The following is a 26,041-nucleotide window of genomic DNA, read 5'->3' on the forward strand; positions in this document are numbered from 1 at the left end:
TTCCCTGCGCATATTCCAGCAGTGAGCCAGCCTTGGCCTTCTAAGCTTAGCTTTTATTTCATAAATGTTTGTGATTTCGGTTTTTCTCTCTCTTTCTGAAAACCACAGGAATGCTCAGGGATTTTCTTCATGTGGTTCCTGGCCCTCTTCATCCTGGGGCAGAGGCATGCCCGGCTCACCAGCTTGTACCCAAGCAATATCCTGCACACAGTGGTTTCCACGTGCAGCAGCTGGTCACGGGCACTGGCGTTCAGCGCTGCTTTAGCATTTCAGTTTCCAGGCCTTTGATATGCAAAGGGGCAGCAGCTTTCATTCAGACCCGTGGGGACCCTTCCTCCGGGCAGCTCCCAGTCAGCACCCTGGGGAGCTGAACATGCAAATTGCCTCCACGGTCTTAGGAAACATTCTCTGAAGACTGTGAAGTGTCTGCCCTGTTCCAGGAACAGTGATTTGCAGACTAGCCAATCAGATGTAAAACTAACTGAAAAAAATGCCTTACCAAAACAAAAAAAAATTCTCATTTTGGAAAAATGCAAGCTACCAGCACCACAAACATGACTTGTGTGGCTTTGGCTACTAAATACTTATTTTTTTCCTGTAAACCAGGCCCTTGCTTTTTCTGACTGTAATTTGTTGTGGTGGTGGGTTTTGGGGTTTTTTTTCTTCTTTTTTACTTTCTTTTCCCTTTCTAACCCCCCTCTGCCCATCTTTCTGTTCTCATCTCCAGGCACGAGTTTGATTCTGAGCAGATCCCTGACTTAACCAAGGATATTTACATCCAAGATATCCACTGCGTGGGCTCCCTCTGCAAGCTGTACTTCCGGGAACTGCCAAACCCGCTGCTTACGTATCAGCTCTACGAAAAGTTCTCAGTAAGTACGAGGCAAGGCTGTCTTTCGCTTGCTACCTCCCCGGGGCTCTCAGCATGACCTGTGTGTCATCTATACGTGCTGAACAGAGATAGACTGAAGAGGATCCAGCAGCCAGCCAAACCTGTCTTCCGTACGCCCGCCTTTGTCTAAATTTTGTTTAAGTTGGGGTTTTTACAGATACCCAAAGTGCATCTCTCCAGAATTACCAGCTTAACACCAATCCAGCTCATGCTACCTGCATGCCAGATTCCCAGCTACTGTTAGCATTCTGCCATTTCAAAAGTGGGAGCTGGGTGCTGCAGTGCCTTAGGTTTGGTCACAGCGTGCGCCTTTGTGCCACAGCCTGCACTGTACTGATGCCGCTTTTGGGACATCAGTGGAAGGAGCGCTTGTAGGTAGGTTATTTGGATATTAACAGTGCTTGTGAGAATTCCCTCACCTTTTGCCATTTCCAACGATGTATCTAACAGGCACAGGCTTAGAAGCAAATACTGCTTGGAGCTGAATGCCCACTGTAAAGACTTGCGCTGTACAGTCAAGCTGTACTAGTCCAGACCTTGATTTACCTGGCCATTACCACATTAGCTGTGTGCCGGTCTCTCTCCAAAGACAGATGTTTATTATGCGATAGAGGGGTCAAAAAAACCATCTCAATATTGCAGAGCTGTATATTGTGCATATAGTTCAATATGCTGTGGTAGGTTTTCAGCCTTATTTGCATCTAAATCATGTATTGCATTTTTTTTTTCCAGGATGCTGTTTCTGCTGCTACAGATGAAGAGCGTTTGGTTAAAATTCATGATGTCATTCAACAGCTACCCCCTCCTCACTACAGGTTAGTACAGGCTTTATTCCATTAACAGCATTGGATGCCTCGAACTTCAACAGTGAACTGATGCTGTTTCAGTTTTTCCCTCTTCGGATAGCTAGATTTTGAGACTGAATTATTCCTGCGTATATTAGAATAGTTTATGGCTGTATAAAGTTGATTTATATTTTAATTAGTTCAGTACCGAGACAAATACCATAAACCTTATGTACATCTTATTTTACTTCCTCTAGAAAGTATGCTGTTAAAAGGCAAGTACAAGCTCATTATGTCAGAAGGGGCTGATATCACTGAGTAAATTTGGGGGGGGGGGGGCAGAACAATACTCTCTGTAGGAATAACATTAAAGGGAAATATAGCAAAAAAAATATTTCAGGACTTTGGCTTAAGTGGTTTAACTGCATCTTGGCGCACTAACCCCCTGTTGTTTTGTTTCACTCTGTATGACAGTACTGAGCATGTCAATGCCCAAATAGCAGCAGTGGCTTAAAAGCACTTTTCTCGTCTTAGGTACATTAAATACAGGCAGCACAGTTTAGGTGCTTGACTGGATAGTGCTGTATCCAGGACTCATTGCTTGCAGTACAGAGGTAGCAGCCCTTAATAAAGTTGTATCTATTAACTTTATTTATAATAGCAATAACAGTAGTACCAATATGTAGCTATTGATAACAATTATCTATTTAGTTGCCCATTAATTATCTATAATTATTAATTAATAACACCTGTCTTAATTAGTAACAGGTATTTATAATTAATAATCATCATCTATTAAGGACTAATTATAATGGTCTACTGCTGTTAATTAACAGGGCAGGGACTCAAGGAGCACCCTTTTCAGAAATAAACTATCTCCTGCGTCCGATTTTCTCTGGTGCAGTCCATGATTTTGCTGAAACGGTACTAGGCTGGGACTGGAGGAGCACAGTTTATTTCCGAGTGTGTGCTCCTCCAGGCCCAGCCAAGAGTCATTTTAGGAAAATCATGGACCGCACCAGAGAAAATCAGACGCAGGAGATAGTTTATTTCTGAAAAGTGTGCTCTTGCATCTGATTTTCTCTAGTGCAGTCCACCATTTTCCTAAAACAGCACTGGGCTGGGACTGGAGGAGCACACACTCGGAAATAAACTGTGCTCCTCCAGTCCCAGCCTAGTACCGTTTCAGCAAAATCATGGACTGCACCAGAGAAAATCGGACGCAGGAGATAGTTTATTTCTGAAAAGGGTGCTCCTGTGTCCGATTTTCTCTGGTGCAGTCCATGATTTTGCTGAAATGACTCTTATCTTCACAGGGGCTTTCAACCTGGCCTGACTTGTTTAGCTTAAGCAAGATGCTCTTGCTTTTGTGGGTCTGTCTTAGTCTTAGGCCAGTGAGGGGGCATGAAAGATAGGTGGATGGATGCACAATGGTTTGTAGATGTAGGTGGACAGTGATGCTGCAAGCATTCCCCTGCTGCTGCTGAGGCAGAGCTGGTGTCTCACCTAAAAATGGTTAAGGAGGGAAGCTGTGGTTTGCTTTGGAAAGGAAAAGAAAACAAACAAAACACTTTATTGTTCTGCTAATCTTCCATGAGAGTTTCCACGCAGGCAGGTAACCGATGCTTGACAAGGTGGTGCCGGTTGCTGGGAGTCTGTCCATTTTGCTTCCAAGCAGAAAGAGCCGCGTGAGCCTTGTTCATCTGCGAAGTCTGAGCCTGCTTGGGTGTAGAAACCCCCCACCCTCCGCTCCCTTACCACGAAGGGTGTGCGCAGTGAGGCAGAGACACAAGATGCTGCTGCTAAGCAACAGAACGGAGGAGGATACATCAGCATTTTCATTACCATCTTGTGCTGGGGCTGGAATGAAGAGAGCTAGTCCCTTTGCCTTCCTCCTGGTGCTTGTCCTCAGTGTTGCTTAACATAAAAAAGAAAAGCTTTATTTAATGTGAACAAAAGCCTGTGAAGCTTAGCTTTCACTCTCCCCCTATATGTCCATAATATAGCTGTAGGCAGCTATTTCATAAGCTGGAATTCACAGAAAAATACTGACCTGAGCTTGGTGTTTTCTGACAGGATTTGCTGGTTTTCTAAATCCAGGGGAGGCAGCGTGTACGTAAAATGTTCTCCACCTTACAATAGGATAATCGAAGTCCTTTCCCACAAACCTGTGACAAGCAAATCAAATTTAGTGCAATGGTTGTATTTCTCTTTCACAACAGTATAGCAAAGCAGCCAAATGATGAATTTCCAGGGCTCGCCGCTTCTAGATCCTGCTGCGCTGGTGGCATTTAGATTATTGCTGTCCACCTCGTGGTTATTGGATCCTGTCATCTGAATAAGAGCAGGTGCTTTGGCAGTCTTTTCCTTTAGCCTGGAGAAAGCAGGAGAGACTTCCCTTACCCCACCCCCCATTTAATTATTTGCTAAAGGCAACTCTATCATTGTTCTCAGGGTACATAGTTCAGCATTTTTTTTTCCTGTGATCTCTCAAACCAAAAGAAAATAATGAACTGTGGGTTTGTTTCACAAATTGCAGCATGGCACGCTAACTGGTGCTGAACATTTGCCTATCTCTCCTTTTCCAGGACACTGGAGTTCCTAATGAGACACTTAGCTCGTCTAGCTGATTACTGCTCAATCACAAATATGCACACCAAGAACTTAGCAATTGTCTGGGCTCCAAACCTCCTAAGGTATTCCTTTCTTTTGTTTGTTTGTTTTCTCCCTCATTTGATTAAAAGGCTTAGCTAAAATAGGGCTTTATGCATCTATAAATACAGACATACTCTCCAGAAAAGGTAACTTTCAGCAGCCTAGAAAAAGAACCTCTTTTCCATCCACAGTGCTCATCTGTACAATTTGTAAGAGAATGTTATTCTGAGCAAGGGTTTTGAGACTGACTGGTAAGCTCCCGCACCAATGATGCTAGTACCCTGCTGTTGTCAGTGGAACCGCGTTAATACAGCCCGAGAGAGTGCTTTAGTAACATGCTTTCTCACCACAGTGCAAGTCCATAGACTGCATGCAGTTCAGTGGTGCCAGGGAAGAAGCCTGGTCTATTTTCCTCCCCTTTCTAAATGATACTTTTCTTTCTCCTGGTTAAATAAGACCAGTCTGTCCTTGGTCACCCAGGAAAACCTGTTCTGTGACATGGCTGATTGCCCAGTGCCTCAGTCTCCAGCATCTAGCACGACAGCTTCTGGCTGCAAAATTTGAGACTTAGGAGAATGGTCTTGGATAAATCCGTCCCCTAAAATTTCTGCTTTGGCTATGTCTAATCAGATAGTTTAAAATTAATAGTGTAACTTAAAAGTTTTGCTTAAAAATAAATCATCACCACCCTGGCCTCTATTGCATTGATTTCTGGACTCCTTTGTTGCCAACCTGAGAAATCTGAGTTATAGTTTTCCCTGTGTGCAGTTAATGAGCTGTTTTCTCCACCCACAAGCAATGAAAAGATCTAATTTGAGTCTGCTTTTGTGAGTACTGGGGTACTTGCTGAGCAGGACCAGGAGAAGATGTTCCCCACTAGAAAGATAAAATCATGTAGAATGCCATGGTGAGCTTTGTACAATACCACTGCATTCAGCTGCTGGCTTTCAGTGCATCTGGAAAGAAGTTAAACTAAGCTTTGTGCATGCAGTACACTTACCTCAGTCTGGACCTGCCACACACGCCGCTTTTCCTTCTAGACCCACGCGCTCCTCTTGCTTACTTCAGTAGGAATCCAATCTGAAACCAAAATGTGGATATAAATCACCACAGCCAGTATGATCATTTGTATAATGCTTTGATTTAAGATTTAATCCCTTAACTGCTCCTAAATTCTGTTCTGCCTGAGCAGCCAGGCACAATAGCTCCACAGATGCTGAATCCTTACCCAAAGTGAGCTCATCTTTCCACATTCTTCTAGCTGTTTGCATTTTATTTAATCTGCCTTTTCTTCAGATCAAAGCAGATAGAGTCTGCCTGCTTCAGCGGAACAGCTGCCTTCATGGAGGTGAGAATCCAGTCGGTAGTTGTGGAATTCATCTTGAATCACGTAGACGTCCTCTTCAGTTCCAAACTCAGCTCGGTCATACGAGATGGAGCAGGTGTGTGTCTTCCTCAGTCAGCTTTACCTTGATCAAAAACAGTAGCAGACGGTTAACGGAAACCTGAGCCTTCCCTGGGACATTTGAGAAAGTTTATAAGAAAAACAAGAGGAGAGATTTCCAGGGTATAATATTATAACTTGGCAAACACGGCCTGGTTTTTGAAATTGCTCTCAGTGCCTTTGTTAGAAGCCAAGGATGTGCTACAGAAGTGAACACCCTAATATCTGGCTGTTGCTCTTAGGTCCTAGCATTGAGAAACAGTAATGAATCACTTAAAAAAAAAATAAAATAAAGAAACAAACATGAGGGGAGGGAGCAGAAGGAACAAAGTTTTAAAACCAGTATTAACTGATGTTCCTATACGCACATCCATTTGAGCTCACCTTGCGCTACAGTACAATGCATGACCTATCTTTCATTACCAGCAGTTTAGAACATAAACAGAAAGCTCTCAGTACTCAGCAATGTTGACAATGGAAAATTTAGTCTTGCTCTTAGTAAGAAATATTTTGACATCACCTATGCTGATGTTACACAGCTCAGTCCACACTGCTCTTACAGCTGTTGCCCAACTCCCTCCTCGTGCTGCTGATTTGTGGCTTTAGGATGCGAGAAATGAACTGTGACATGTTTGTACCAGGCCTGCAGCACTTGAAGCATCACTCAGCCCTCAGGCCTGGGACCTATAAATTCCTCTGAGTAACTGCTAACAGGCTGTACATGCGCATGTTCCATTGAAAACAAATGGAGCTGCACCAGGGAGAAAGTTTACTCCATATGTTAGATCAATAAACGCGCAGTCCGCAAGCAGCCTTCAGCGCACGCCGTCTGCTTCGATACCTTGCCCTTCCAATGAGATGTGCCCAGTCCGTGCAGTTACCACTATCTGTAGAGTGCAGATAGCTGTTTTCCAGTATATTTGCTGCTTCCCACTTCTCTACTATAGCAGAGTTGCTGTCAGTCCAGCTTTCATGCTTACAAAGAGGCAATTTAAAGTCAAAAGGAGCCAGAGGTTAGCTTGGCTGAACAGTAACCCTTCTTTACAGAGGTGTTCCCAAGCCACCACAAGCTGCTCTGCCACTATTGACTGCTCACACCAGACTGAGCTCTGCCAGGGGAAGATAAACACGCTAAGAATCTGAGCCAGGTAATTATCCAGGCTTAGACTGGACCAGGTGAATTCAGCTAATTGTTTAATGACCAGGTCCTTTGCATTCAATATGCTTTAGCACAGAACCAGGGGGAGAGGCTGTTTCACAGCACATCAGCTAAGCTCAGGGATGTGGTAGAGCAAGGCAGCATCATCATCAATGCTTCCGAGAGCCTCTCTTTTGAGTGCAGCATCTTGTCTGTACCAACCTATAAGAGGTGGAGATGGTATTCCCAAGCCTACTTTAAGCCATTGCAGGTAAGGCTGTTTCAAGGACAGCTGAAGTACTGTACACAGGATTCAGCCCAACTTCATCCCGGTTGCATTTACAGCTGATGAACACACATGAGACTGCACGTTTTATGTGGAACTGTGGCGCTAAAGGAACAGCAGTGGGAATGCAGTCAACCAGGATGTTCGCGTGCAGGGATTAAATACTCCCCTACCCCCTTACTCATGTGACAATAACCATATAAATACTTGTAAAATAAAAGACAGCTCTTGTAACAGACTCCTTATGCTCTCCTGTAGCAATCTCCTCTACAACAGAAACCGACTTACAGATCCTAGCAGCAGGAGGCAACATCAACTACTTTCACAAAACTTAAACATTTGCCTCCAAAAACAAAAGCAAGCTGTAAAAAGGCCAAGGGCAAGACACACACCTAGATTCAGTTTACTATGTCCATCTGCAAGATTACTTTGAAGCAACTCTAGTCACACAGGGTATTTCCTGTTGCACCAGGAGCTAGAATCTGGGACTGGCTAACCCCAAGGTTAAGAAGAAAACAATCACTTTCTTTACCAAGGTTTGCATGCAAATAAAGTTTAAATAAAAGTACATCAGGACAGGTTTCTGATCTACCTGGTTGCCCACACACACTTTTTTTTTTTTTTTTTTTTTTAAGTACAGTGAGCCACTGTCAATCGTGACTATTTCCTTTGTCATAAACATACCTCTGGCAAAAGTAATGGTTAAACTGATCATAACCATCTTTTGCTGGGATATCAACATCTTAGGGGAGGGGGGGAAACAGCATCTCTCTCCTCTAAACACACAGACTCTAAGCTTTGATTTCTGTGCTGCTGTTCCCTGATTCTCCCTCTTGTCTCTGGTTTTCCTTTACAGGGCACAGTTCTTTATCACGGCCCAAGTCTCTGTTGGTATCGTCTCCTTCCACAAAGCTGCTCACGCTGGAGGAGGCACAGGCACGGACACAAGCCCAGATCAACTCTCCCATCGTGGCAGACAGTAAATACATTGAAGTGGGAGAAGGCCCTGCAGCTTTACAGGGGAAATTCCACACAGTCATAGACTTTCCCTCTGAAAGGTAGAGAGGAGTTTCCTTTCCAGCATGTGTTACAACCGGTTTTTCAATTACAGCAATTTGATCCCCAGGGGACTCGCTTGCACTGACTGTAATCATACTCGTGATGTTGTAACCAGTTTTCCAGTCCCTTTGGACTCTGTGAGGATTCAACTTATGTTGTCTGGTGCGCTTAGTTTAGCTGCACACCTTTTGTGCCATTCCCTCCTTTCTAACAGGGTTACCATTAAACGTATAAAGCCACGCTGCAGGTGGTGCACATTGACGCCTGTACTAACCGAGCACAGAGAAACATGAACAAGGTAAAATAATCAGAAACATTAGGGTCTTTCAGATTTCAGGACCAAACGCCTCTACCAAGTCCTGGTTCTCCTCAAACTGGAACAGTTGGGCAGACTTGGTGACACTGGAAACAAAACACGGCAATGGGAGGAGGCTACTGGCTTTACAAAATAAGCGACAGATGCTTTTGAATACCTTTCATGGCAGTGCACAGTTCCTGAAGGAACTGGTACATCTGCCAGCTAAGTAATAGCCATCCCTTAGATGCTATATTGTACAGATACGGAGCCTTCACTCACCTGCATTGCATCTGCTTGCTCAGCAGGATTTACCCAGCAAGACTCTAGGGCTGAGCTGTAAGAATGAGAACATGCTCAACTATTTAAATAGACTGAGTTTCTAAGCTTGCTTTCAGCGGAAATCGGGTAGCGCTAATAACAACCAACAAGCGGCAGGCGCCAAATGCAGCTTCCCCTCACAATTTGCTCTATTTTCTCATTCCAGAAAAAGACCACCCAATAAGATGAAGAAGTCGCCGGTTGGCAGTTGGCGTTCCTTCTTCAACCTAGGAAAATCATCATCCGTGTCCAAACGCAAACTGCAGCGCAACCCTAGCGAACCCTCAGAAATGAAAGCCATAGCCCTGGCAGGTAAGGGTGCAATTCCAGCTCTCAAAAATCAGGTTTTTCAGGAACGCAGAATTCATGTTTACAGTGTGCTTTTATCTCCTTCTAGCGTTCAGGCCATGTATAACATCTTTAGTTGACTGCTGCCTTTCCTCAACAGATCCCCAGTTAGTTCAAGTATTAGAGGTTTGTGCTCTAGCAGATCCAGCTCTTATCTCAGGGTAGCTTTTGAGAGACAAATATATGGGCACCACTATAATAAAAGCCTCAAAATAATTCCTTCTGACACTCTTACAAGATAAGAACATATTTCTGGCTCCACTTGCTGCTCTCAAAGACACACATTTAAACTAGGCAAACATTCCACAAACTTACTCACACAGAAGGTTTTACCAGTATAACTAAAGAGGGAATCAGAGAACTTTTTATAGCTGCATCTGATGTATGTAGACTTTTCAGCTCCTTCCATATATAATTTGCTGTCTCCTTCCAGATTTAAAAACAGCCACAGTATGTTTTTGCAGTAAAACATACCACAAATCCCTAATATGGTCCAGCAGGGACTTTTATCCCAGCTTCTCTCTGGTGCCATTTTCAAATTACAACCTTCATAGTCTTCAGTACAATAAACACATCATATGCCTGTACTTTAAGACTGTCTCCTTGGAGCATTGAAGCTGTACTTGTTTAGCGCTCATAAAAATCAACTGTGAAAGTGTTTGTTTCTTCCCCATTTTTAAGGGGTTTTATTTGCTGTTAGGACACAGTCTTAAAATTGATACAACAGTCATAGGTATATCCAGACAGAGTCTGGACATCCAGAGTGAGATGGGGTGGGTCAACCTGTCATCTGCACAAGTTACCATTTTGATAGGTTACTTTGCCCCAGTCTGTAAAACAAGTATCCAAAAAAGCCCCAAACAACCAAAACAAACAGTTCATTCACATGCAATTGCCTCTTGCCTGGTAGTACAGAATCACTGGTTGGAAGTGACCTCTGTAGGCCATCTAGTCCTGCCTCCCATGCGAAACAGGACTACGTCTATAATATAGAGACAGTAAAGCCTATTAACTGTGGCACAGAATAAAGGAGGTTTTTTAGGGGTAAAAGTTTTTGCAAAGTCAAAAAAAACCCCAGTTATTTTCAAGACAGAAGCGCTATTACCAGAAATCCATTCATTCCTTCTTGCCACCATTACACAGCCAAATATAAATCACTTCTACAGTTCAGCTTTTCACTTTCTCGGTTGCACTTCCTTAGGTGGAAGAGGAGACAGCGGGACTCTTCGCTCAGCTAAAAGCGAAGAATCACTTACCTCTCTGCATGCTGTTGATGGTAAGACAAAATTGCACCTGTGCTCTCAATGCATGTGAATTAAAAAAGGCAGTATGAATTATCAACTGCAAATACTCAAGGCAGTCCCCACTACACCTACATATACAGAGTTAAAATTGGACTTGCTAATTAATAGAGAAGCTTATCCTGCTGTGCATGGAGAGACGCACTGCAGATCTTTGTTTTCAGTCTAAGATTAAAAAAAAAAAAAAAGAAAAGAAAAGAAAGGCAACCACCTAGCTTTTGCATTCCTTGACATTTCCTTTTTCTATTCTAAGATGGAAAACACAGCGTCAGGGAGGAAAGCATCTTCGAGACTTAAGGCCGATGCACACTTAAACTAGTTTTCCTTTTACAAGCAGCTTGATTTCAGACTAAGACCAGAATACTGCTTAAAAAGAGTTTGAGTAAACTTAGTTAACAGACAGTTACTGCTAGCTACATTCCTTTTGTGTTTAGAGTTCCCCAGGCAAGTATCTTGCACGTTGCCTCTAAAGTACTTAAACAAAAACAGCACCGAGCCATCGCCTCCTGGACAGTAACATTTTGACAATAACCCTTACGTATCTACTTGTTCCTAGGCGAATCTAAACTGTTTCGACCCCGAAGACCTAGATCTAGCAGCGATGCATTGTCCGCCTCCTTTAACGGAGAGCTTTTAGGAAACATGAATCGCTGCAATTCTTACGACAACCTTCCCCACGACAATGACAGCGATGGGGATGAAGGGCTAATCCACGTTCCTGCCCTTATTTCTCCTCGATCTGCTGAAGACGTTGACCTGAGCCCACCGGATATTGGAGTCGCTAGCTTGGATTTTGACCCCATGTCTTTTCAGTGCAGCCCACCCCAAGCGGAGTCCGAGTGCCTGGATAGCAGTACCTCCCTGATGGAGTCAGTTGGCATCAGTAAGGAGAAGCCAAGCCTAATTAAGAAGGATTTAGAATCAGGCAGCCAGTCTCAGACACCAGGCAGTGCCACGAGCTCTGAGCCAGTGTCCCCATTCCAAGAGAAGATGAGTCCCTTCTTCACTCTGGACCTGAGCCCCACCGAAGAGAAGGCCTCCAAATCCCATGCTTTCTCACCTAAGATGGGGCGAAAGCCCATCAAATCTCCACCACTGACTGCATCGGAACCCATCTCCTTTGCGCTGCCCAGCCGCATATCAGAAGCTCTTGGAGGAGTGCCCATCACGTCCAGAAACTCCTCTGCTTCCAGCTGGAGCAAAGGGATTGGCATCAGTGAGATCACAAACAGGTCCCCAACCCAGATGTCCTTGCCCCTGAAAAGCAGTGAAACGGGAGCAGGGGAAGGAGCCCACCAAGAGCTACAGCATGCCCCGCTAGTGGCTGCTGGCAAACCAGAGTTGCCAGAAGAAGGGGAGAGACCAATGTCAAGCAGTCAGAATAAGACTGTACCCACTGGACACACACAGCCAGGTACAGTGCATTTTCCTCCATTCTTTCTTTAAGTTCCCAAGGGGACCTGCTCTCAGAAAAAGTCCTTCTCTGCGTGCCTTTTAGGAGAGGGGATTGCCCATCAGTTCTGATCACAAGTGTCTTGCAGGGCTGTGCAGATCAGTAAGCTCTTAACAGAAACCTCTGCCTTTTCCCTACATCACACAAATCTCGGATATTTGCCATAGTACTTTGTATACCACTTTTTTTTTCTCCCATCCTGTCATACATGAAAATCTATAGCATGTCCTTCTAAATCATTTCAGGCAATAGACCATCTAAGACTTTTTTTTAAATTAAAAATCTGCCAACACTTGAAGAAGGGACCTTTCTTGCCCAAAGCCTTATGATCAAAATTGTATAAGGGTATCTCATTCTCTTCTACCTACTTCCTACCTCTCTAGAAATGCAAGAGGAGCCTTTAGACAATCTCTTGTGTTTTTTCGTTTTTGTGATGAACTGCTGTGCTGTTGAGCAGCGTTTGCATGTGGGACAGAAGATACAGTATTTCGCATCAGAAGGAATTGCCACTGTGAAAGTGTGGAAAGCATCTATTTTTTATAATAGTCATTAAGGTTAGGTCACTCTCCTTTTTGGGTAACATAAAATCACTCTCTCTCTCAATTTTCCCCCCATTAGGAGCAGTTGCCCTCGACTCCCCCCAGGATCCTGTTCCCGTCAGTTCTGTGTCTCTTATCCCTCCTCCTCCTCCGAAAAACGCAGCGCGCATGCTAGCCCTAGCGTTAGCCGAGTCCGCGCAGCAAGCATCCGCTCAGTCTCAGAAAAGGCCAGGAGATGCTCATTCTGAAAGCACAAATTACGGAGAGACTGAAGCTGGCACAGCTCTAGAAAAGCTCCATCTCAGTGCTGGTGCGCCAGACAAGCTCCACCTGTACACTGGTCTGCCTGAGAACCGACTTCACTTCCAGACTGGTGCACCAGTAGAGCAGGATTTTCAAGGCAGCAGCACGCCTGGGGAGCAGAACCACCTGCCAGGTGCACCTGGACACCGGGACCCCCCACCTCTCCACCCTGGCATGCCCGGGGACTTGCCTGCTAGCAGAGACGCAGAGCAGGAGCAATCCAACTTCCATCCTGCTAAAGTGGGGGACAGAGATCAGTTCCCCCCCCACGCTGGGGACTGGGACCACACACACCACCACGCAGGCGCGCTGCCTGACTGGGAACCTCCCACAGCAGACTTGTCCATAGATAAGCCCCACCTTCGCACGTGCATGTCTGTGGACAAGCACCACGTTCCCGTCTGCACAGCTGAGGACAAACTTCAGTCTCCTCCTGTTGTAACTGCCGGGGAGAAAACCGCCCTGGCTTCAATGCTGTACTTAACAACCATCCAGACAACAGTGACCGAGCCTAACCGTGGGGCAGCGGGTCCGCACCCGGCTGGCCCACCCACCGCTCAGGCAGATGTCGTCGCTACAGCTGCTCCACGCACACTCGCCACCAGCCAGCCGGCACCGTTGCAGAGGCAAGACCACCAGTCAGCAACGGGACAAGTGCCAGCCGCCTCTGCAAAGGCATCGAGTAGTTCCAGTCAGGTAAGCGGATGCGCCTTCCCGCCTCACGTGTATTTGCAAACGCGGTGCAGCTAATCTGTAATTCTAGAAGGTTGAGCCCAAGGAGAGCTGGGCTCAAATCCAAACGGGAAGAGGCAGGGAATCCCCTGGTTACTCGAAGTTGCGTGTGTACAACAGAGGCACAGCCTTACAGGGAAGCATCACAGAATTTCCTAGGTGAAGATAGGGGAACATCCCAATATACTTGCCTGCGTTGGTTTTAAGGAAAAAAAAATATACACACACAGACATACACATACACACACACAGGGGTGACCAATACAGGGAATGCTAGTTTAGAAGTGCTTGAAAACAGCAAGAATAATTTTTGCATCCTCTTTTCACCGAGATTGACAATCCTGTTCCAACACTCTAATAAAGCAGGCCAGGTTGATGGTGTGGGAGGTAGATGTGGAGATGCTCACTGAGCATCCAGCCACCTGCTGCCAAGGAAACAGGCACAACTGCCTTAGACACTGTCACCGCCTTCGAGGGAGCGATTTCTGCAGTATTACCCTCCTTACCGCTGCTTGGGATGGCACGTAACAAAACACTCGGGCCACCGTGTAACAGTTTTGACCTGTTCACAGAGAGACGACCGCCTCCTCCCCTTTCTGCAGTTTGACATTTGCAGAAAGGACACGCGGGCTCCTTGGCCACAATTTGTGACAGGTCCTAAAAACTCACTCGCCATCTCCCCGAGGCAGCGCCTTGCCCTTGCTGTTGAAGGGCACATACACATCCTTTCTTCTACAGCGAGCAGAGCTAGGTCTCCACCGCAAACAGAAAGCAGGTATAAAGAGTTTACACTGAATGAGCCTGTACAAGCATCTCTGAGACTGTACTACAGAACAGGAGGAGGATGCTTGCCTCTAACTCGTGCTGGTTTCTTCCCTATAGGTACGGGGTGCAACAGCACCTGAAAAGCCACCTGAGCCTGCTCCTGTTTTTGTCTCAGAAAGCAATTCTGCCATCTGCAGCTCCTCATCCATGCCCACGGGCCACCAGAGCCATTTGGAAAAGCCTCGGGAGGCTACGAGGGCTCCCCCACTGCACCTGCGGTCCGAGTCAGTCCCCACTCACTCCTCCTACAGCTTTGCACCGCCCGTCCCGCCTGTGAGAACGCTGGAGAGCAAGATTGCTGCTGCCATGCACTCGAACAACACGGACACCATCAACAACTCCAATTACCACGCCTTCCTGGCTTCCTCCATGCTGGCCTCCTCAGTGGAGGAAGCTTTGCTGCCGCCGCCACCTCCCCCGCCCAAGCACGCTTCCCTGCAGTCCGTGTACATGCCGCATCCCAAGCCAGAGAGCATTCCCGAGTCCTCCGGGCCAGACAACTACCTGCACCACAAGCCCGCTTCCACCCACCAGTACAGGCCAGAGAGCGTTCCTCCTCACATCTCCTACCACAGCAAGGCCGACCAGCACCAAGCCTACCCGCCCAGGTCGGAGACGCCCACCTCTATGGGCGCTCGCTACAACACCTACACGAGCCAGGCGAAGAGCACCTCAGCGCTCCACTCCAAGCCGCGCAGCCGGACAGAGTTTGTGTCCTCCGTGAGCCCGACGGGCCTGCGTAACGCTGGCTACGCGGAGGACGCTCCGCCCTACCCCACCATCCGAAGGGTTCAGTCGCTGCACGTGCCCACCCCCGCTGCCTCCGCCATCCGCTCCGTTCCCATTTCCCGGACTGAGGTGCCGCCGGACGACGAGCCGCTGTACTGCCCGCGGCCCCTCTATCAGTACAAGCCATACCAGCCCCACTCCGACTACCACGTAACTCAGCTGCAGCCTTACTTCGAGAACGGGCGGGTACATTACCGCTACAGTCCTTACTCCAGCTCTTCCGGTTCCTCTTACTACACCACTGCTGATGGGAGCTTTTACGACCTGGACCCCTACAGCACCGTGCGGGCCAGGCCATTCCACCCCCTGCCCAGCCGAGACTTCGCATCCTACGCCTCGCGGCTTCAGAGCAAAGGTCCGTACCGCTATCCTGGCTTGTCCGCCTACCCTCGGGGCGGCCTCATCAGCCACCTGACAGGTAAAGAGCACAGCTTTATCAGCAGAGACGTGCCTCCTGCCCCAGACGTCAAACACATGTACATGTCGTGGGACCTGGAGGACATGGAGAAGTACCGCATGCAGTCTATTCGCCGGGAGAGCCGCACGCGCCAGAAGGTGAAAGGGCCCGTGATGTCCCAGTACGATAACGTGGCCCCTCTGCTGCAGGAGGAACTGGGAGGGCTGGACGTCATTCACTTGCGCAGCAAGTCAGATCCTGGGAAGACTGGCCTCCTCACCGTGGCAGAGGGGAAAGAGGGGCGGTACCCGGCGAAAGCAGCTACGCCGGAGGGGGACGAACGTTACTACATGCAGCACGCTGAGCCAGAGCTGGAGCGAGCCCACTATCACGGGGCCTACGGGAACGGGCAGTCGGAGAAGCCGTCCCTTCCCCAGAAGCAGAGCAGCGTCCGCAACAGGAAGCTGCACGAGCCGGGCTGCAACCCGAACGAACACAGGACACACTTGCAGCAGGAAGCAAGCCATAGGCAGCCTTCCGAATCCAAAAACGGGCCCCCTTATCCCGACTACAGGCCTAAAGGTGGTCCGGAGCCCTCTGAGCCCATCGGTTACCAGCACTCGGGTGGGAAGTACATCCCGGCAAACCAGGAAACCCTGAGACTGAACCACAAGGAGGTGAGGGTAGCAGAGGACAGGCCAGATTTGGAAAGGCCTCGAGCCAGGCCGGCCGCTTCCATGGAGAAGCACTCCAGAGACTGCTACAAAGACGAGGAGCACGCCGCCTCCGCCATGGCACCGCCGCCCAAGCCCGAACGGAGCCACAGCCTCAGAATGCAGCACCCCGAAACCATGGAGAGGGACTCGGCCCTCCTCTACCCATACCAAACCCTCGGGAAACGCCAAAGCACTATGACTGTGGTGTCCCAGTACGATAATTTGGAGGATTACCATACCATGCCTCAGCACCAAAGAGGGGGCTACGTCGGAGGAGGGGGGTTTGCGCCCCCCGGGTTTTCCCACGTGCACAGTAGAACTTACGCCACGGCCCTGGGCCAGGGGGCCTTCCTCCCCACAGAGCTGTGTCTGCAGAGGCCGGAAACGGAGGTCCACGTTGAGTGAGCGGGTGCGGGGGGGAAGGAGGGATAGAGTCTAAGCAGCCTCTGCTGGACAGTGGACTGTTTTATTTTTTCAGTGACGGAAAAAAAGAAAAAAAAAGAAAAAAAAAAAACCACCCTGCCCCGATGAGCAAAGCAAACCCACCCTCTACCCCACCCCTACCAGCCCACCACTCACTGTTTTTATGTAGTAGAGATTTAGCTTTTTCATGTAGCTTGAGACAACTGGAACGATAGGGCAGGCTGTTGGCACGCAGAAAGAGTACAAGATAGACAGTCGCCAGAGAGGCGGGGCAGAGCCGAAAGGGATGCTGTTGGGGCAGGGGGGAAGGAAAAGGGGCTTTTCCTTCCCCAGACTGGACACGGGCGGTTACCACTGCTTCCTCACAACGCCTCCATAGTCCTGTGCATGACGGACTGTGCATGCAGCTCTTCTCCTTGCAAACCCCACGTGTAGCGAGTTGCCCTTCCCACCACGAGCTTCCAAGGAGGGGTCTCAGTGACCTACCTTGGAGGAACCACTGTTCTGCCCCCCTTTGAGGTTACGCAGCAAGAGAAGGCTAAAAGCTGGGGGGGAAAGACTTGCTAAGTATTTTCTCCTAGATAAATGCTGAGGTCCTGCCTCTCCCTGGAAAATTCTTGCTTAGGCATAGTGGATCCACTTGAACTGCTTTGAAGGGGTTGGAGCCTGTTTTGACTTCACTTGGTGGAACAGGCTGTGAAGCAAGTTTGAAATACGGCGCACTTTTTAAATTGCTTGCTTAACAAGCTGCTTCCAACTACAAGAAATCAAATTACTTTTAATTTCTGTATTGTAAGCGGAGGCCAGCTATAGAAGCCAAGTAGGGCAGGTCTGCATTTCTCATACCCAAAGGGAAAAAAAAAAAAAAAAGAAAAGAAAACAAGAAAAACCAACCACATTCACACACTTGGGAACAGCACACCCATTTCATGCTCATTCCTCTTTACTGCTAGGCTATCTACAGTCCAGACAACTTAATACCACATTGTGGCTGGCCAGACGGCATCATCTCTCTACAAAAAAAAAGAAAATTCACTACAGCATTACGTCCAGCTTGTAAATTGGAGCACAACTTACCAGCTGGGAATGACTGTGTAAGTGCCGAGTTACCTGCATGACCAGATACTTGCCCTAGGCCAGATCCTGCTGCTCTTAGATCAGGGAATGCTCCTATTGACCTTAAACCGAAGGCTCTACAGGACACGGCTTTCTGTAACCTTCTAGCTCTGCGCTGGCAGGGCAATCCCTGTGAAGTTACGGCACATACAGAGTAGTTACATGCTGTCTGTGCACTGTGAAATAGTATTGCCTCCCTTATTGCAAATGTAGATCACACCAGTATTCAGTTAGCAGTAGGGACAAAAGGCCAGTGCACTTCTTGTAATACACTACTAATGTTGTCCTAGGTATTTAAAAGCTTTCCGTGCTGCAAAAGAAGCCAGGCAGCATCTCATCTGCAGCCTCTCAGACTTCCCAGAACTCGCTGCAACCCCCCCTTACAAAGCACATCCATCTCACTAGACAGGGCTTGCGAGCAATACTTGAGATTTAGGAGTTTTTAAATGCTCACTGATAAATACCAAGGCCATTCCTGTTCTGTTTGGTTGAAGAACTTCTCTACCTGTGTTGAATCTCTGATGTCTTATTAATCTGGAGGTCCTGCAGTTAGCACACAGCTGTGAAAGCTAAAGGGAACTTGTATCGGATGCTTTTTCGAACGAAAATTTCATGGCTATTTGGGGGCTTCTAAATCATAAGGAAAAACTGCTTCTAGTAACTAACCAGGCTTTAGCCATTTGCTTCTTTTAACCTTGTAGCCTTGTCTGGGGCTGTTTCAGTAACAGTACCTTATGGTCCTACTTTATTGTGCAAAGCTATTGTTTTAAGCATTTTGTTTAGAAGAGTTTTCTTACGTGTTACGGAAATAAATCTGGCAGTCAGAAAAAACAAAGCACTGTGATCCAGGTTGCCACAGTCCCCTTGTGACTAGTGACCAGGTAGAGGGGTTCGTTTCTTTGTGGGGGAATGTTTTTGTAATGTTTTAAGAAAAACAGGATATCTAAAGGGGGCCATTAGGCGAGCCACACTGCGGGCGTCCTGTCTACATTGCTAGCTAATTCCTTAGTAAAGGCTGAACGAGCCACATTCCTTGGTGCGAGCTGGCCAAGGGAGTCCGGTTTAAGTACACGCTCTCAACAGAGGTGTGGTTTTTTTGTCTGTTGTGGGTTTTTTTCTTTTTTAGGACTACCACTAGTCCTCCACCATTGCAGCACAGTCTCCCCACCGCTGCCCGTTACCTGCTAAGGTCTCCAGTTGAGGCAGGGACATGCGTTTGGTTCAGGCTATTTGGGATTCAGGTAATGAGAGTTGTAGGTCAAACCTCTCTCTCCATGAAAGCCTTAACTCCCCACTCCTGCCCCCAGCAACTCTCTTCCTCCTTAACCTCCGTTTTGGCCTTACGTTAACCGGGACTGTTCTCCTACGAGGGGGCTGAACTCGGTTCCCGCTAACTGTAAATGCCTCTCTGGATTTTCCTGCTCAAAGCCACTGTCTCCCTCTAGGTATCAAGTGCCATCCCTGGACAATTTCTGTTCCTTACAGTCTTTTGCTACTACTGCCCGAGCCTGGGCTCTTCAGCTCACTGCATTGTACCAAGTGCCAGGTGCTAAGCACCCCCTCACCGCCGGGTCCCCCCGCTCCCACCTCAAGGAAGACAAACGCTTCCAGCACCTCTCAGAAACAGCTCCCCAAGGTGCACATCTGTACACCTGGATGGCTGCTACAAACAGCCTTCCCTAGAGGACAAGGTCTCCATTAAAAAAGAACAGTAATACTAAATAATCCAGCTTCCTCCCATCCCTCCGTGCACAGTCACATCAGCATGTACTTTGAGGGCTGCAAGCTCTCGGAGCGCCCAGACTAACTTCTGTACGCCCGCGCTGGGCCACAAGTACACAACCACAAGGTTAAGGCATCAGCTTTTCCTAACAATAACGGACGCGCACCCTTCTCTTGGCGTTGCCGCTGCCCACAGCTCGGGCACCTAGTACGATTCAGCCGTCATCCCCACGTCCACCCCACGAAAGCCATACAGTGAACTATGCAGTTCTGCTCTTGCACTGTGGTCAGCCTGATACTCATTAGCAAGGCAGTTTTCCCATCCCCATCGACTGATTCAAGCTAAGACAGAATCACAGCTGAGGAAAAAAAAGGGCCGTGTGCATCAGAGCAAGGAGGGGAGGTTACACCAGATGACTAAATAAGGTGGATGATACGGAGGTAAGTCAGGAGTTCAGTTCTTCGCATCCTAGCAGAGAAACAGGAGAAAGCAGGGGGACAGCAAGGCAAATAATATTCAACTGCAAGTCCAGTTCTGCTCAGGTTAAGTAATTCATTGCCTAACCTTATCCCCAGCAAGATGACAAGCAGCTATACTCTTAAATAATTATCTTACAGTTGCCAAAAGCTATCTGCATTTTAAATTGCTGCTTCTTAAGTTTCCAGCTGAATTTCTCCCTAGTGCACGTAAGAATTAGGGTCCAATAATGTATTCCAACTCTGGCTTTCCACCTTGGACCACAACACTATGACCTGTGGGAGACCTTTGTTGGAGAAGGGGGAGTGCAGTTGTTAGGTGAGTAACTAGGACCTAGCCCCTATAAAGTCTTAAAGCATTAATTTACAATTTTTAAGAGTCTTATCAGGTGAAATCTATATGCATATTTGACAAAACACCCACAACTTTGTGCCTATGTCTTTCCAGAGATCCTCATTTTACATTCATCACTTGGAGGGGGTCAGTGAGGATTGCACAGTGGTAGTAAGTTGCTACACAAAACCAAAACCACCTTGAAAACCTGTTGTTCCTCTTTAACCCCAGAAAGGGACCGAACCTCGCGTGTGCTTTTTGCCATTCACAAGTACATTGACAGGGCACTGACTGAAGTGATGTGTTACGCATTAGGAAATCTGGATGAGATCGTTTTACTTTCTTTAGTTAAAGGCGGCTTAGGCATGCAACTCTCTTCCAGAACCTCGGGCTGCAGAAATGCGATGTTGAAAGGCATGGTCTGGTTTAAACCTACGTACGACGCAATACCTTTGTGTGCGGAGTCTTGCCTTGTCCAGTTTGGTGGGGGGTGGGGGGTGGAGGGTGGGGAGAAAAGGGTTGTTTTGCAGTTCATTTTCCTGCTGTAGAAGACTTGATTTTTCTTTCCCTGAGCCGCATGAGAGAAGCATCCCAGAAAGTCTTGGGTTACCTTCAGAGTTTCCTTCACTTTAATTTATATAGTGTCTTTTTTTTTGTGAACTGGTGTAAAATGTATATGCCGACAAGCTCATGTATTTTTATGTAAATATTTTTGTGGTTTCCCCACTGCCCTTCTCTGTAAATATTTAGAATTCTCATTCTTCTCACCTTGTATGATGCAGATGTGGTTTTGTTTCCGTTTTTTATTTGTACTGTAATGCAACAATCCAGACTGAGGTGTCTTGTGGTATTAAACAAAAGCAACAGTCCCACTGAGCCCACACTCAGATGTACAACTTGACAGCATTAATCAAGCCAGGTTAAAAACTATTTCCTTTGTGTTTGTGTGTATTTGTGTCTCTGCCTCATTAATTAATAGTATATTAAAGACTGGCGGGGGGGGGGGGAAACACACACAGCTTAGAGCCATGCATTGGAGGGATGGTGGCTGGTATCTCTAAAGACAAAGGAGGGGGTGACTTTGACTTTATGCTAATTCATGTGCTAAGGCTACTGCAAAATCGCTCACCACAGGCCTGTACCACCGCTTACCTGCTGAATTACACCCGAGGCATAACTGCTTCGTAAAAGAGGAAAAAACCCACCCACAACGCACAACCGAGCAAAAAATGACCTGGCTTTCCTAGTCTCCTTTCTTCTCACCCCGAATGACAGTGCAAGGAGAAACAGTGCGGCACTCGTGCAGAAGGGGGGGGGGGGGGGTTAAGTTCGGACTAACAGATGGCACAGGCCGCCTTGGCCTCCAGAGCAGGCCAGGGAGGGATTCTGGCACCACAGGAATACTGTTCATAGTTAATTAATAGCAGAAGATGATTAAAAGAAATTAATCTGATCTGCTGTTCTTAAACACTGTAAGAAGGTCTATCTAAAGGCTGCCATCAGCTATATTCCCCAGGTCTAAAACCAGCCTAATAGTCCAGTCCTTCCTTGGACAACAGGTTAACGCCTTCACTCACCACGTTGAGCCTGTACATCGCTGCACAGGGTTATTCACTGTCGTGTATGTTCACCAAGAGCAGCAGGCCTGGATAACCTTCCACGTGAGCGCAGAGGGGCTAAATTTGGAATTCAGGCTCTAAACCCAGATGCAGTCTGCTGGGTATTTGCAGCGTCCTTGCGCTATTCATGGGGCACCGCCAGACGCATGCTCTAACGGAGCTTTTGAGTCACCTTGCAAGGCCAGGTATTAACAACACTTATCTCAGTCTGACATAAAATATCAGGAAGAGGGAGGTTATTGCAAAATTGAAGTTAACCTAAGAAACTGGGCCCTTAGGGGAAAGAATGTTGCTGACAAAGAACATGCTTTCCTTGCTTATTTGTGTCTGATTACGTTGAACCCTCCTGCTCTCTCAGTGTCCTCCGCTCCCAGATCCTCACTTTACAATTCAGGTCTACTTATTAACCCGCGTTCCAGTCTCCTTCACTCAACATCAGCGTTCTGGCAGGAAAGGGACAGGAGGACCTTAGGAAGGTTGCAGTGCAAACCAAGTACAGTCCCACATTTCAAGACGAGCGATACCTCTCCTACTGCACAGCTGCACTAACAGGAGCACGCGTCAAGGTCTCCTCTGCCAAGCTCCCTCCAAGGGAGGTGCTGCTGCCATATCCAGACTTGCACAAGAACCAGAGAGGCTTTCACACACCTCCATGTGACCCCCCCACAGTCACTGTCCAGCCCTGGCCCCCTACCTGTGCCTGATGCAAAGCCACCTGGTAACGCCTCCAACACTGAAGTTGTCTTTGGGGCCAGACACTTCAAAGGCAGAGCAGAAAGCGAGGACAAGTTAACAAACAAAAAAACGACAAGATCTCGACTCTTCTGAAGTCCATTAGATGAACACATTTCAACTTCAGCTCCTCCGTAGGGAGCTGCTTACTCTGCCAGTTTAACTACAGTACTGGAAAATACGGCCCAGACTGGATTTGCCAAAGTGAGGAGAGGCATCCACCTCCCTTTCCTGTCAAAGCCTTCTGACGCACGGTGGCTGCCCACCCCAGAAAAAGGGAGAGCTCCCGCTTCGCCTTGACTTCCCTCCAGGAGTTCATGTCTCCAGGTGTGCAAGTCCCACAGGAACGGGTTCATCCTGGCTCCAGTCACCTCCCCACCAACGCTTCTTCCCTCCCCTCCTGCAAAATTGCTAACAGACACCCAATCTGATCAGGTGTTTTGTGGCAGCACAACAGATTTCCTGCCCACTGTGCTCACTGCCAACAGATCAGGTCCATGATTAAAGAGATCCCAAGAGACTCAGGTTTCTGGGTAAGGGAGTAGCAGAGACCTGAACCCGCTGCCTCAAGGAGCATCTCAAGAACTCACGTACCACCTCCCTGCCTGGTCTGGCCTAAACCACTTCTGTACAGTGCCTCGCTTTCCCAGCCACCAAGGGCGTTTCCTTTAATAATACTCTCAACATCACATAACCAGTGTGGAAGGTAGCAGCCCGGAGGTTTTACTGTGCATCAAAGGAGGACTCAGTGGGTACAGGCAATGCTAAGGGCACTTTTCAATTGCATAACCTCATTTTTCTTTACAGCATTTTCTGACCAAGAAGAAAAAAAGAAAAAAACCCACGCACGATGACACTAGTCGTCTTTCTGACGGCCCTTCCCAAGTTGTACCCTCCTGGTGGAGACTCATTTACAGAACACAGTAGATTAAATTAAAAAACCAAAAAAAGCACAAATGTTAAATGTAAAGTGTCTAAGGACCAGTAACACCATACTCAGAATTTATTTGCCTGAAGAACTGTCTCCACCAGGTAGCGCTGTTAAACCACATTTGCTGTTAAAAGCCCTCTTTTTAGACCATTTAAAAGGATTACGTTCCATTCTAGTAGCTTCTGTGTTCGGGTCTCGTGTTCCTGATATCTACAGTTGAATTTTTTTTTTTAAAAAAAAAGATCTATTGAATAGTCAGTGCTCCAGCAGCATACCTGCAGTCTCCTAAGGGGCTCTGCTCTCCTCCACAATGCTGCACCAGCCACAAAGCGCCCAGCTGAGAGCGCGGAGTTACCACTGATGCTGAAGCAGCTTTTGGAGTCTGCTTTCCCAACTGAAAAGCGGGCTGCAGACTAAGCAGCTCTTTGCTGCTTTTCAGAAAACTTATCAACTGTTAAGGACTCCATCCCCACAGGAATGCTGCAGTACGTCTGCTCATCATCAGAGGCACTGGTAAAAGCGCAATTCAACACTAGAAAAGTCATCCGGAAACAACAGTTGACGTGAGAAAAGCAGGGAAGCAGCAATGCTGCTCAGTCCCTCCCTCATCTTCTTCCTCCAGCCGGCAAGGACGCCCTGCTAAGATTAATTACCAGCCTGCGTGCACCAGGACCCCCAGCCACGAGCACCAAGTCCAGCACCTGTCAGGGCAGAGCCTGTGCGAACGCAAGCAGCTCTCAAGTCGCACCTCGAGCGATGGCAGGGCGCTGGGCGCAAGCTGCTGAACCGCACTTCCAGCACAGCACTGGGCACGAGCCAGGTTCGGCTTCTCACCTCCACGTTAATCAGAGGCTGGGCATCTGCTCGGGGCAGGTCCTCCCCCCAGGTCCCAGCAGAGCGGCAGGACAGCTGCTACCCTTCTGTCCCTGCGCAGGGACCCACAGGCAGGACGAGCTCCGAGCGGGGGCTGCTGGTGCCCCTCGTGAGCAGGCCTCGACACGAGCTTGGCACGGCAGCACGAGAAGGCAAGAAGGACGCAACAGGTCACATTTACGCCCTGGGATTTCGCCCTGAGGAGCTTCTAAACCACACCCCACCCAACCTCTCAAATCACCAGTTCTACAGACTACAGAGCACAAAAGCGAAGACGCTTCCCCACAAACAGCATCCATTAAATAAGGCAATTTTAATTTCACTGTGCATCGCATCAAGTCTTCCCCTACTTGTCCACATGCTACAGGACAGCCCGTTCCTCAAGTGCCTCATGAGCATCATGATCCCCAATAAGGTTCAGATCCACTGACCCCTCCTTGGCCGGGGGGGGGGGAGTGTCAAAATGAATCATCAGCCTCCAGACAGACACCCTTGACTTCAGGCACCAAGTCTGCACCTTTTGGGCCTAATTAGCAGCCAAGGTAGGCTTCTCCTAAGGTATCTGCCTTACCACCTGTCTGGAGGCCTCCTCCTGCCCAGTGCAGGCCTCCTCCAGGCTCACGGCAGAGCCGGCGTCCAATGTGTCCCGTCCGTACGTCTCTCACCGCGGCATTCCCTGCCACAGCCCTGCATACGCAAATGCTCGTGTTGCCTGTTACATGGGCCAGCACCTTCCCGAGGACCACGGAAGAGACCTGAGCAGACTGATCAACTGGGGACGAGGGGAAGAGAGGGGGAACGTCCCCAGGAGCAGAGCATCCCGTTACAGCCAGACTGAATTTATTTGGCACGGCCAAATGTAGTCAGCGAGGCTGCCTTCTTTTTGCCCTAAGAAAAGTCGGTGTCATACCTTTCTCTTTCCTGTTGCCTTTGGTAATTAGAAAGATCCCTTACAAAAGGGCTGCTAACCTAACAAAAGGGCTGTATATTTAGAAAGATGCAAAGTTTGCAAGAAGCACGTGATGTCTTTGAAAGGGGAGCAGGTTGCAGAGGGGGCAAGGGAAGGTTTTCAAGTAAAAATGAATTCATCCGTTTTTCAAAGATCTAAGAAGCTAGAGAAGAATATTTGACTCTAGCAAGTGCTGGAGCTTTATGCATTATTCAAATGTCGTGAATGTTTGAAGCTTTCCAGGTCTCCCATCTTCAATGAGAACAAGTCACCTGGCGGGTTTCCAGAGAGGAAGATCTGGGTGATCGTGGGTGATCTATGTCATCCAAACAGAGGCGGTGGCTGGGATGGTTTTCATAGCGCCCATCTATGGTCTGTACCTCGGCACTATGGAGCAGCCCCATTTTCCCTCTGCTCCTAGACTACACAGGGAGCGAGAACCACTGTGCAGTGAACTCCGCGCATATCTAGGGATAAACTATTCCTGACGTACGAGTGTTAAACCCAGCTAACAAGCGAACTAATGCACAGAAGCGCAGTAGTGAAGCAGAAACACAGAAGAACTGAGTGCAACAGCAAGGGTAACG

At 47.9% G+C, this 26,041-nt stretch overlaps 1 protein-coding gene and 1 long non-coding RNA gene across 8 annotated transcripts in view; one reads left to right on the forward strand and one right to left on the reverse strand.

Moving 5' to 3' along the window:
* ARHGAP32 (Rho GTPase activating protein 32) overlaps window positions 1-21,280 on the forward strand; it is a 280,782-nt gene extending 259,502 nt beyond the window's left edge. For all 7 annotated transcript variants that reach the window (XM_026097253.2, XM_026097254.2, XM_064524332.1 and 4 more), the window contains 10 exons: window positions 728-872; window positions 1,625-1,707; window positions 4,266-4,373; window positions 5,629-5,774; window positions 8,057-8,258; window positions 9,042-9,187; window positions 10,425-10,499; window positions 11,081-11,938; window positions 12,596-13,515; window positions 14,434-21,280. In XM_026097253.2, coding sequence (XP_025953038.2) covers window positions 728-872; window positions 1,625-1,707; window positions 4,266-4,373; window positions 5,629-5,774; window positions 8,057-8,258; window positions 9,042-9,187; window positions 10,425-10,499; window positions 11,081-11,938; window positions 12,596-13,515; window positions 14,434-16,683 — 4,933 coding nt within the window. In that variant the 3' untranslated portion in view covers window positions 16,684-21,280. The remainder of the gene's footprint in view (window positions 1-727; window positions 873-1,624; window positions 1,708-4,265; window positions 4,374-5,628; window positions 5,775-8,056; window positions 8,259-9,041; window positions 9,188-10,424; window positions 10,500-11,080; window positions 11,939-12,595; window positions 13,516-14,433) is intronic.
* LOC112981550 (uncharacterized) overlaps window positions 2,948-26,041 on the reverse strand; it is a 51,046-nt gene continuing 27,952 nt past the window's right edge. Inside the window, exons 3-6 of the long non-coding RNA XR_010392522.1 lie at window positions 5,561-5,801; window positions 5,333-5,412; window positions 3,731-3,845; window positions 2,948-3,594 (exon numbers count right to left, since the gene is read on the reverse strand). This is a non-coding gene — a long non-coding RNA (uncharacterized LOC112981550). The remainder of the gene's footprint in view (window positions 3,595-3,730; window positions 3,846-5,332; window positions 5,413-5,560; window positions 5,802-26,041) is intronic.

Source organism: Dromaius novaehollandiae, chromosome 21 (genome assembly GCF_036370855.1).
Source record: "Dromaius novaehollandiae isolate bDroNov1 chromosome 21, bDroNov1.hap1, whole genome shotgun sequence".
Taxonomy (NCBI): domain Eukaryota; kingdom Metazoa; phylum Chordata; class Aves; order Casuariiformes; family Dromaiidae; genus Dromaius; species Dromaius novaehollandiae.